The 11,690-nt window shown below is 50.1% G+C and overlaps 1 protein-coding gene and 1 long non-coding RNA gene across 2 annotated transcripts; one reads left to right on the plus strand and one right to left on the minus strand.

Annotated features, from left to right (window-relative positions):
* Window positions 1–4: 4 nt before the first annotated feature.
* MRPL19 (mitochondrial ribosomal protein L19) lies at window positions 5–1,674 on the minus strand. The gene is made up of 6 exons (XM_043985057.1): window positions 1,542–1,674; window positions 1,251–1,335; window positions 1,054–1,172; window positions 842–976; window positions 567–748; window positions 5–487 (listed from the first exon to the last, which is right to left on the minus strand). Exons 1-6 carry the CDS (start codon window positions 1,615–1,617, stop codon window positions 266–268), a joined length of 819 nt encoding a protein of 272 aa, XP_043840992.1. The 5' UTR covers window positions 1,618–1,674; the 3' UTR covers window positions 5–265.
* A 1,207-nt stretch (window positions 1,675–2,881) lies between these two features.
* LOC122738744 lies at window positions 2,882–9,034 on the plus strand. The gene is made up of 3 exons (XR_006354649.1): window positions 2,882–5,156; window positions 6,665–7,437; window positions 7,967–9,034. It is a non-coding gene; the product is annotated as an uncharacterized LOC122738744 (long non-coding RNA).
* The last annotated feature ends 2,656 nt before the right edge of the window (window positions 9,035–11,690 follow it).

Below are 11,690 nucleotides of genomic sequence, written 5' to 3' on the forward strand. Positions count from 1 at the left end.
TAGGTGCTTAATAAACATTTATTGTACTGCATCATGTGTGCACGTGCCACAGGTTCATCTGGGAGTAGGGGGTGTCAGTTAGTGTGTTGGGTGCATGAGTGCCCAGGCTGGGTCCTCACTTTCCCAGATGCCTCTGAGGAGGACACGCGTGCTCCTGAGACCCCTGGCCCTGGCCAGGGAGGGTTGGGAGGAGGCTGAGCTTTCTGTGTAGGGGACCCGCTGGACGGAGCTGCCCCCAGGCTGCTTCCTGGGTGAGAACAAGGCCTCAGCCCCTCCGGAATGCCTCGATCTCCTCCCGTATCTTGGCCTCCATCTCGGATGTGTTGTACTCTCTCATCATGTCAAACTCCAGCCAAGGCTGGCTCCACTTCTGGGCTTCCTTCATCTGCTCCTCCGTCAGGCACAGGTCGAACCTGATGCCCTTGATGTTGAACTTGGGGCGCTCCCAGCGCTTGGACCATGGCTTGGGCTTCATCTTGACTTTGAGCTGAGGGGGAAGAAAGGCCAGGATGAAGGGGGGAGGCCAGACCCACTCCCCTGCGCCCCCCCTCCCCCAACCCACCTACCTCATTCATGGGGACTTCCTGGCCAGGGGCCAGCGCCACAGGCTTCATATCCAGGTCGAAGGTGCTGTACTCGGGAAGGGCATCCCGCAGGTACATGAGGCTGTCATCCAGGCGCTTCTCCAGCTTGACCACCTGGATTTCCTGGATCCTCGGGCTGTACAGGTCAAAGCAGATCTCGATGCCTTGGGGAGAAGAGGGGGCAGAGGTCAGGGCCGGCAGGATGGGGAGCTCCCTGCTCCAACTCGCCCCCAGCAGGCGCCCAGGGCCCAACCCACCTTGGCCCTCGATGGTGTTGCGCAGCACGAAGGTGGCCCCGAGCCCTTTCCCCGAGCGCTGGATACAGATGCCCAGAAAGCGGCTGGTTTTGCCCTTGGCGTATGGGTCCGAGGAGGTGACGGCGAGAATGCTTCCTGTAGCGGAGGAGAAGGGGGTGAGGAAGCCATCCCACCAGATGCGGCCTCCAGCCCTCCCCCCAGGCCCCACGCACCCACGTAGAACTCGGGGATGGGCAGGACCTGGCGCCGCTGCAGCATGTCCTGGCGTTCCAGCTGGAACTTGAGCGGGTCGGTCCGCCCCCGGGGAGGGATGAACTCGGGGCTCAGGAACCTGCGGAAGAAGGTCGGTGGGTGCCCGGGGCCTCGGGATCCCCTCGGATCCCCAGTCCTCGGACCTGCTGCCCCTCACCTGCGCTGCTGCTCCGCCTCCTGTCTCTTGTCCACAATGACGGGCTTGGGGGGCGGCTGGAAGCTCCCGGGGCCAGAGAGAGAACCTGCGGCACAGAGGGGCCTTGTGGGGGGGCACAGAGGAGGCTTGGGGGCACAGAGGAGGCTTGGGGGGGGCACAGAGGGGCCTTGGGGGGGGCACAGAGGGGCCTTGGGGGGGGGCAGGGGCGAGGCAGAAGCGCGTATCCCCTTCCCTAGCAGCGCCCGGGCCCAGGCGCCCCCATTTCCTCCCCTCCCCCCACCAAGGTCTTACGGCAGGCGGGTACGCGCGGCGCGGCCCCAAGACGGAGGCGGAGGAGGGCAGAGGCCAAGCCTGTGGGCGCCGCCATGTTTCCCAGGTTGGGGGAAAGCCGAGCTCTGCACGTGACCGCAGTAGGACGGCGGCCTCCCAGGGCCAAATAGCGCGTTTCTCGAAGGCGGATCCGGAGGCTGGGAGCTCGCCGCCGCTGCGCGGGTGGCCATAAGAGGGCGCCGCTGAGCGCGGAGCCCGCGCGGAAGGGGCGGAGCAGCTACTTTGTTTCCATTTACTTCCCACAGCAAATTCCGGCTGTGGGCGGAACAGCGTCCGGTCTCGGATCCCGGAGGCTCCAGGGAGCCACGGCGGGCTATTGAGTAGGGGGTGACGCGGTCACATCTGGGCTTGGGGAGACTCGCTTTGGTGACGGAATGCAAAATGGACTGGAGCGGGGGATGCTAGAAGGAGGCCGAGCCGACCCCCGAAGCTATTGCAAGGGTCCACCCCAGGGTCCGCACCAGGGTGGGGGCAGAGTCGGAGGAGAGGAGGGGGCGCATTGGAGAGCTGCTGGGAAATTAGCCGCTGATCGGACCAGGATGGGGCCGCCCTCGCCAGTGCTGGGAACATTCGGAAGGGAGGAGTCTTTGGAAGGAAAGAAGTTGGAGTTCAGTTTCGTTTTTTTTTTTTTTTAAGTGAGGCAGTTGGGGTTAAGTGACTTGCCCAGGGTCACACAACTAGTAAGTGTTAAGTGTCTGAGGCTGGATTTGAACTCAGGTCCTCCTGAATCCAGGGCCGGTGCTCTATCCACTGCGCCATCTAGCTGCCCCTTGGAGTTCAGTTTTAAACATGTTCAACAACAAGAAGAGTACAATTTATTTACTTATTTAATAACAATACTAATAAACACACGCGTGGGCCGCTTACTCTGTGCTGGTGGCCACGCCAAGTGCTGCACAGATATTTTCTGACTTTTATCCTGACAACAACCCTGCCAGGTGGATGCAATTATTTCCACTTTATAGATGTGGAAACTGAGACAAATAGCGATTAAGTGACTTGTCCGGGGTCCCACAGCTAGGAAGTGTCTGAGACCAGATCTGAATTCATGTTGAGTTGAAGAGATTAGTTTAAGATGTCCACCACGCAGTTGGAGATAAATTAATCCTGTATTTGTAAAGTGGTTAGCACAGTTCGTGGCACATAGCAGGTGCCTAATAAATTCTGCGGGGCAGCTAAGTGGCAAAGTGGCTAGAATACCTCATCTGAAGTCAGGAAGATTGGTCTTCCTGAGTTCAAATCTGGCCTCAGATACTAGCTGTGAGACCCTGGGCAAGTCACTTCACTCTGCCTCAGTTTCAGTAAACTGTGAGTCAGACACAACTAAAATGAATGAACAACAATAAATTCTTATTCCATTCCATTCCAGATGTGAGACTGGAAGTTATGAGAGAGGTGGCTCGAAATTAGACCTTTGCGGGGTCCTGGTGGTCACTTGCTTCCTAGTTCTGTTGTGGACAGAGCCAGTCTGACCCTGTGACATTCTCCCCTTCTCTGTCTTCCCCAAGGAATTCCAGGCCTCAAATGCTGTGGTGGAGATGGAGGGCACGAAGCTCCATTCAAGGCACTCAATTTCCTGAAGTCAGATGGAGGCCTGTGAGCTTTCTCCTCACTCATTCCTACATAGGCAAGGTGCCCCAATTCTTGCCTCTGTCCCAGATCTCAGGGCTGCTACTGCCTGCAGTCTGCCCCATTCACAGTCTCCTTGGTGAGTGGGTGTGGTAGCCTTGCCTCAGTCTCTGAGCATCACTGACTTGTTGCAGTTCCACCGCCCCTTCTGTTCTCCAGGATGGAGAAGGCTGCAGCAGAGAGAAAAACTGTCTGGGACCCAGGTGGGGGTGGGCCTCCAGCTGAGGAAAGGTCCAGTGGGCATAGCTCATACATAGATGGCCTTGATTGTAGCCCAGTCAGCCATCCTGCCAGCCTTTCCTGAGGTGACTGGGAGGTCAGCACTGTTGTAGGCACCAGGGAGCTGGCAATTACTTCAAGGGCAGGCTGGGAGAAAAGCTTTACAGCCACCTAGGAGCAGAGATCATTCAGAATCATCAAAGGATCTCAGAAACCTTGCGGCCAGGGGCTCTTCCCCATTTTTTGGTGTCCCAGGCCCCTTTGGCAATCTGGGGAAGCCTTTTGGCTCCTTGGCAGAATCAAGTTTTTAAATGCATAGAATGAAACAGAACATTGCAAAGGAAATGGACTGCAGTGCAACTTTCCATCTTGGCACTGAGATTTTCACAAGAGCTTTGTCCGAGGCTAATCCCCTCATGGGACAGAAACCCTGTGAAGAAAGGAGCGCCTGCTGCTGGCCCTTCAGAAGAGCGGTGCCCCCTGGACCCAGCAGAGATGTCGATCCTCAAGGCTGGGATGTTGCTGGATAGCTCTCTTTCCTTGTTAGGACCGAGGTGGCCCAATGGGCAGATCAGGAGCACTTGACTCTTTTTAGCTGTGGGACCCGGGGCAGACCTTCACTTCTGATTGCCTCTGCTTCCCCATCAATGGAGATCATAGCTCCTACCTCTTAGTAGGGGAGGCCCAAAGGAGATCATATTTATACAGTGTTGAGCAAACCATTAAGCACATGACTGGCTGTAATTGTTCTAAGGCTCTATGTGCTTCGAAAAGCACCGGAGTTTTCAGGAAGGGAGGGTGGCTGTGAGTCTTCCTGTCTGAGTCTGCCAGGAACTTCGACTCACAGTCCCATGCTCAGAGTTGGCAGACCCCATTTAGTCTGACCCATTGAAGAGGCCCCTGTACAGCAAAGGGTCACTCAGCCTCTGCTTGAAGACCCCCAGGGACAGGGAGCTCACCCCCTTCCAAGGCATCTCCTCCCACTGTGGGGTCACTCTGGTGACTCAGAAGGTTGTCCTCTCATGCATGTTGCATGCCAATTACTCTGCATCCACTGTTGGGGATGTTTCCTCTTTTTCCTCTCAAGGAGAAAGATCTTTAGATTAATCGACCAGGAAGGACAGACAAAATCTGATCAGCAGGAAGTTCTTGAGGTTAAACATCTGGTTCAGGCCAGCTCCATCCTGGGACCCTCCAAGAACCAGGGACAGGGCTGTTTTGTAGTGGGAAGGCTGTGGGGACTGGCAGAGACACTGCAGGCAAGAGAGGGGCGCACACGGAAGATGCCAGAAAGCCCGGGCCAGTAGTTTGGCTTCAGTTCAGTCAGGGTTCTAATAGGTTGATTGGATGTTGTCCTTCCCTTTTGAAGAGGATCAAAATGGTGTCCAGCTGTGGCTGCTCAGACCAATAGGAGCTCAAGAGGCTCTGCCATAGCTCGGACACACGTAGTGCACATGAACATTTGGGTGTGTGAGAAAATAATGGGATTTGGCAGATGCCCAAAGGCCCCACCTGGAGATAGATTTGGAATTGATTGAACTGGGTGAGACTGACTGATGGACTGACCGAGAACCTACTTAAGATTGATTCAATTGAGACCACATCTGGCCAGCCCTGAGTGGGGTGTTGTTCTCAGAGGCAGTGGACTACGACATCAACTCAAGACCACCCTCAACCAATCAGTTGGAAGGACCTCCCCTCCTGGGGGAGGGGTACAGGAAATAGGAGGTGAGGCTGGCTCCCTGGGTCTGCCCTTTTCCTTCCAGGACTTCGGGTTGGTGGCAGAGAGAGGAAAGGAGACAGGCTTTTCTTGCTTTACTTTCTGTACTCTTTGTGTTATGCTTAATGCCAAAAACTGGTGCTGACGTTTCTAGCTTATAAGTGTGGTAAAATATGAAAGTTTTTAACAGTCGGTTAGGATAACTGAAAGACGCCAGTTTTTCAAGGACCACCCTTTTGGGGAGGAGATGAACAGTCCGCCTGCTGCACATGCCAGCCTGCCGGGTTTTTTGACTTCCGGGGTGGAGAGAACGAGAGGAGCCTTTTTGCCTGCTTGGCGGGACTCCTGGCGGCGCGGCACAGACGGTCTCCCTCACTCCAAAGGTGGCCTTTTCGGTTTGGTGAGTTTTTATAAGGAATATAGACTAAGCCTAGATTTAAGACGATTTGTACTGTATTTCTATTTTCCTATCCTTCTAATCAACAACACCTTATATACAATAAAGGCTCTATCTAGAAAACCAGAAGCTTCTTCCATTTACTAGTCTGGGAGATAAATTAAGGGAAAAGTTAAGTAGGGGAGATTTATGATCTAATATCCAATTTTAAATCTCACATAAGTAAACCTTAGCTAGTTCTCCCCCAACACTGGGGGTAGAAACAAGGTGATCACACATTAGATCTTAAATGCCACAGTTGGATTCTCTATATTTGTGCATCTCGAGTTTCTTTTGAGCTACTGCAATTCTGCTTTGCGCAAAGAGCACAGTGCCTTTTTTCATGGGCTCTGTCTTCCATGCCTCACAATCCCAAAGTTCTTCAGAGACAACTTGAGAGTGTCCATTGATTGCTTCTTCTAACCACCAGGTGAGCTCTTGCCAATAAATAGTATTTTATGCAAATGTGTTTGGCATTTGAACAACATGGTCAGCCCACAGGAACTGAGCTCTCTGCCACAGAGATTGAATGTTTGGCAGTTTAACTTGAGAAAGAACCTCAGCGTCTGGTACCTTATCCTGCTGGGTGCCCTTCAGAATCTTCCTAAGACCATTCAAATGGAAGCCATTCCATTTCCTGGCATGGTGCTGGTAGACTGTCCAGGACAGGCATACAGTAATGAGGTCAGCACATCAGCTCTGTAGACCTTCAGTTGGGTGGGCAGTCTATTATCTCTTCTCTCCCACACTTTCCTTTGGAGCCTCCCAAACACTGAGCTATGTATGGCAATGCATGTGTCAACCTCATCATCTATGTGTACATCCCTGGAAAGTATACAGCCAAGGTAAGTGAATTTATTCACAGTGTTTAGAATTTCTCCATTGGAAGAATTTCTCCCAATGGTCCCATGTATGGATGGTGTGCTACTGGCTGGGAGTGCCCCTGTGTCTTCTTGGTGTTAATGGTTAGGCCAAAATGAGTACAAGGAGTGGAGCCTCTGAGGCTGTGTAGAATACACAGCCATCTGTGAACAAAAAATCACGCACCAATTCTCCCTGTACTTTTGTTTTGTCTTGTAGCCTTTACCAGTTCAATAATTTACCATCTGTGTGGTAGCTGGCCTTGATGTCACATTCATCCTCACTGAAGGCATCTGACAACATTGCTGAAAACACCACACCACAAAGCGTGAAAGCAAGCACATAACCTTGCATCATTCCACTGGTGACTGGGAAAGCATGAGAGCATTGTCTATTATCTAGAACCCGGCAAGTATGTTGTCATGAAATTGGCATACAATATCGATGAACTCAACATGACTAAGGCAGAAAAATGTTTAATGTGATTGTACATATAGAACCCATATCATTTTGCTTTCTGTCTTGGGGAGGGGGGAGGGAAGGGAGAGAGGGAGAAAAATTTGGAACTAAAAATCTCATGGAAACAAATGTAACTTACATGTAACTGGTATGGTAAAATAATGGAATTTGGCAGACACCCAGGGGTCTGACTTGATTGACTTAGTAGTGTTTGAATTGGGTGTGAATGGGAAACTACTAAGTACCCACTTAAAGGTGATTAGATTTTAGCCACACCTGGCATGCCCTGTTAGACCTAGCTTAATTTGGCCAACCCTGAGAAGGAGTGTCCTCAGAGGCTGTGGACTTCATCATCAACAGGGAACCAGTCTCAGCCACACTACTCCCTCTTTGGGGGAGGGAGAAAAAGGTAGAAAAAAGGACCCCAACAGGAAGTGACACATACACTCGGTCTCTCTCTGGCCTTGGAAGAGCATTTGGAGTGGATTACAAGCTGAACAGCTGACTCCCATAGAAATTATGGACCCCTGGTGGTGAGTTAAATCCAGCCCTTTGGGGGGGGGGGCGGTAGCTAGGTGGCACAGTGGATAGAGCACTGGTCCTGGATTCAGGAGTACCTGAGTTCAAATCCAGCCTCAGACACTTGACACTTACTAGCTGTGTGACCCTGGGCAAGTCACTTAACCCCCATTGCCCTGCCAAAAAAAAAAAAAAATCCAGCCCTTTGAATTAGCTGAGCTGAAAGCAAGTTTGGGTTTGAGACAGCCCTTGCTAGAAGAGCCAGGGAGATTATCCATTTTTCCTTTTCTCTATTCCCTTGTCCTTGACTTTATTAATTTCACCTTTGCTGTGTATTTTATTCCCATTAAATAAAACCTGATTCATTTTAATCTGTTGACATTAAATCTTCTGGTAGTGGTCTTGACTTAGGGTAATTGCTTTTGTTGAATGTAAATATTTAGCTTGGAGAGGATAACTTTATTATTGGTCCACCACTCTGTGCCACACATCACCTTCGTCACTCTCACATCCTGTTTATCTCTTCTCCTTACAACGATATAGTCTATAAAATGCAAGTGTTTGCTGCAAGGGTGCATCCATGAAGTTTTCTTGTGCTCAGGAAAACAGAAGAGTGTTGGTGATGAGAAGGTCATGACATTCACAAGTCTTCGGTAGTAAGTGACCACTGCTGTTGCTGTTTCCAGTTCCATTCTTCCCAAAGACTTCCTGCCGTGTCTGACAGTCTGAGCCTACTCTGGCATTAAAGTCACCCAGAATTATGAGCTTGTCCTCTTTTGGCACACTGGCGATGAGGATCTCCGGGTCTTCATAACATTTTTCTTTGACTTCATCAGGGTTCGTCATGGTAGGAGCAGAGACACTGATGATGGTGGCATGGTGCTGTCCTGCAAATGGCAATCACATTATCATGAGCCTGTCATTCACTCTTGTTGGTAGCCATAAAAACTTGTTGACTAGACTAGTCTTGATCGCAAAACCTACTTGAGATCGATGGTGTTCCCTTTTACTGTGGCCACTCCAGAAGAATGTGTATCCCGCTCTGACTTAGGTGAGCTGACTTTCTTTTGCCAGCCTTGTTTCACTCAGGGCTGCTTTTTGGATGCAATACCTGAGGAGTTCTCTTGCCACAAGAGCTGTTCGTCTTTCAGGACTTTGTGGATCTTGTGTTGTCTATAAGTGTTATGAATGATGTCTTGATTAGTGCATGCATTGGATTTGAGTGAGGCAGAGCTACACAAAGTCATCGGCCTCACGCTCCCTTCCAGGCATCAGAGTCCAGTGTGAGGACAAAAGTCAGGACTGGCAATGGCCTTGATGTCTTCAATGGCTGACCAAACTCTAAGTCTTGCCCCAGCACCTGCTTCAGCTGTTTCATGGCCGTTGGAACAAATTGTTCTCATCTGCCCGTTCTGCTGGGGGAAGTCTTCCCATGCTTGGGATAGATGTCCCCTAAGTCAGCCAAGGGTTTAAGACCCCTCAGTAAATCAAAGGAAGGCCCATCCATTGGGGAATGGCTAAACAAGCTGTGGTATATGATGGTGATGGAACATTATTGTGCTATAAGAAAGGGCAAGCAGGATGACTTCAGAAAGGTCTGGGAAGACATGTATGAACTGATGTATGGTGAAGTGAGTAGAACCAGGAGAACATCATGCACTGAGACAGCAATACTGTTTGATGAAGAACTGTGAATGACTTGATATTCTCAGCCAAACGATGATCCAAGACAATCCCAAAGGACTATTGATGAAGCATGCAATCCACCTCCAAGGAAAGAACTGATTAAATCATGTTATTTGTAACATTCTTTCATTTTTTTATTCAAGTTTTCTTGTACAAAATGACTAACGAGGTGATGTTTGACATAATGGTACATGTATCAACCATTATCTGATTGCTTGCCACCTCAGGGAGAGGGATGGGGAGGGATAAAGTTTGGAACTCAAAACTTTAAATAAAAATGTTTATTGTTTTTAAAAGACCCCTCAGTTTCCCTCCACCTGGTTTAGCCCATCTGCCAGAATGGTTCACCAGAGTGTGGCCCACTGTGCTTGCTCCAGCTTCTTGGAGCCATAGATGAGAGCAGGGTGGTGGGTGGACACCAAAGGTGGATGAGCAGTCCTGAAATGGGCTCAGCTGCATTCCCACCTTGAACCCTGGCACACTCCCAAGTCTCTCGTCCACAGTATTAAAAAAAAAAAGAGTGAATACTAAGAAAAGGGATCCCTGGGCTTCCAGATTCAGCCTGGCTTGGTCTGGAGCAGTTTGTGCTGGATGTCACCACACCTACCCCTCAGGATCTATCCCCCACAAAGCCCAGCATCCATCTGGGGGCTGAGGCTGAAACCACAGATGAAGCTTCTAGGGTTCCAGGTACAAAAGGCAGCCCAGGAAGAGGTCGGGGCTCCTTCCTCAGGCCAGATGTACACACTTGTGGCTGGTGTCTGTCCAGCAAAGACGGAGACAGAGAAACTTCTCTCCTTGGATTACTGCTGTATTCCCTTGCCCAGGTATGGTTACATCAGCTTTGTTTGGTCAGCTCTTGGGTGGTCTGTGGACATCTCATCTCCTTCCAATCCCAACCTGAGCCTATCAGACCAGCTGCATTCAGGCCTGGCACAGACCATTAGTCAGTGGCTGAAGTTGGGGATTGACAATGGGCAGGAAGATCAGGAGCCTCTGATAGGGAAGCCTCAGCCCCCATAGTGAGAATGCTGGGGGCAGTGATCCTGGACTCCTAGCCAAAAGCCATCCCCATGATGGAAAGTTCATCAGGATAAGAAATTCTAGTTCCAGGAAGTCAATTGTCTGTGGTCCTTCAGGAACTAGAGACCAATGTGGATGTCCTTGGGAGCTCTAAGAGCTGTGTCCTGCTGTGAGTGGCCATTGGCTTGATTTCTATAACTTCTATATTTTGGGGTGACTGTGATCTCCAGGTTTTCCAGCTGTGGGCCTGTAGCTTGGAGGGGACCTGGGCCTCTGCAAATGGACTTCCTGGGGCTCTTTTGTTTTTGTTTTGTTTTTTGGTTTTTTTACAGGGCAATGAGGGTTAAGTGACTTGCCCAGGGTCACACAGCTAGTGTCAAGGCCGGTGCTTTACCACTGCGCCATCTAGCTGCCTCTTTCATGATGTTTTTGTTTTGTTTTTTGTTTTTTCTGGGGCTCTTTTGTGACTCCTGAAAGGCCACCAGGAGCAGGGCCATGTGGGGACTTTGCTTGGACTCTGGTGCCATGTGCTGGGGGAGCAACTTGTAAGGACAATGCATGGCCTTTCTTGCCTCAAACTTTAGAGACCTTTCCAGAGTCAGGGATAGGGACAAATGTGCCAGATAGACACCAGATGGTTTGTGGAGCACAATTTGGGGGTGGAGAAAGGGGGTGTTCCTTTGTCAGTTAAAAGGGAAACTTTCTACTCTTGCTCCAAAACTGGGGACTCAAGCTCACTCCCTCTTTCTCCCTCCTTCTCTCTATCTGTCTTTCTCCATCCTTCTCTCCTTCCCCCCTCTCTCTCCCTCCCTTCCTCCCTTCCTCCCTTCCCCCTCCCCCTCTCTCCCTTCCTCCTTTCCTTTCTCTGTCTCTTTCTATTGCTCCCTCTCTGCATGTTTTCTCTCTCTTATTTTTCTCTCCCCTCCCCTCCATGGCTTCCAGTAACTAGCAGGTAAGGAACTTTGGGAGTCCGTTTTCTTCCTTCCTGTCAGAAAATCTTCCCATATAATAAACAATATTTTTCCATGCCCTCTGGTCCTTTAATATAGAAGCTGCTAGATCTTGTGTTATCCGGACTATAGCTCCACAGTATTTGAATCCCATTTTTCTAGCTGCTTGCAATATTTTCTCCCTTGACCTAGGATCTCTGGGATTTGGCTATAATATTCCTGGAAATTTTCCTTTTGGGAACTCTTTCTGGAGGTGATTGGTCGATTCTTTCAATTTCTATTTTACCTTCTGCTTCTAGAATATCAGGGCAATTTTCCTTGACAGTTTCTTGGAAGATGATGTATAAGGTGTTATTTTGATCATGGTTTTCAGGTAGTTCATTGATTTTCAAATTATCTCTCCTGGATCTATTTTCCAGGTCAGCTGTTATTCCAAGGAGATATTTTATATTGCCCTCTATTATTTTTTTTAAGTGAGGCAATTGGGGTTAAGCGACTTGCCCAGGGTCACACAGCTAGTAAGTGTTAAGTGTCTGAGGCTGGATTTGAACTCAGGTACTCCTGACTCCAGGGCCGATGCTCTATCCACTGTGCCACCTAGCTGCCCC

Source organism: Dromiciops gliroides, chromosome 2, assembly GCF_019393635.1.
Source record: "Dromiciops gliroides isolate mDroGli1 chromosome 2, mDroGli1.pri, whole genome shotgun sequence".
In the NCBI taxonomy this organism is placed as follows: domain Eukaryota; kingdom Metazoa; phylum Chordata; class Mammalia; order Microbiotheria; family Microbiotheriidae; genus Dromiciops; species Dromiciops gliroides.

Bases quoted from the DNA above. Each gene is read 5' to 3' on its own strand.
- MRPL19 (XM_043985057.1), bottom strand. From the start codon at position 1,617: ATGGCGGCGCCCACAGGCTTGGCCTCTGCCCTCCTCCGCCTCCGTCTT. The intron at 749-841 runs GTGGGTTGGGCC...CTTCTCCCCAAG, and splicing joins CAACACCATCGAGGGCCAAG to GCATCGAGATCTGCTTTGAC. The intron at 488-566 runs GTAGGTGGGTTG...CTTCCCCCTCAG, and splicing joins AGGAAGTCCCCATGAATGAG to CTCAAAGTCAAGATGAAGCC.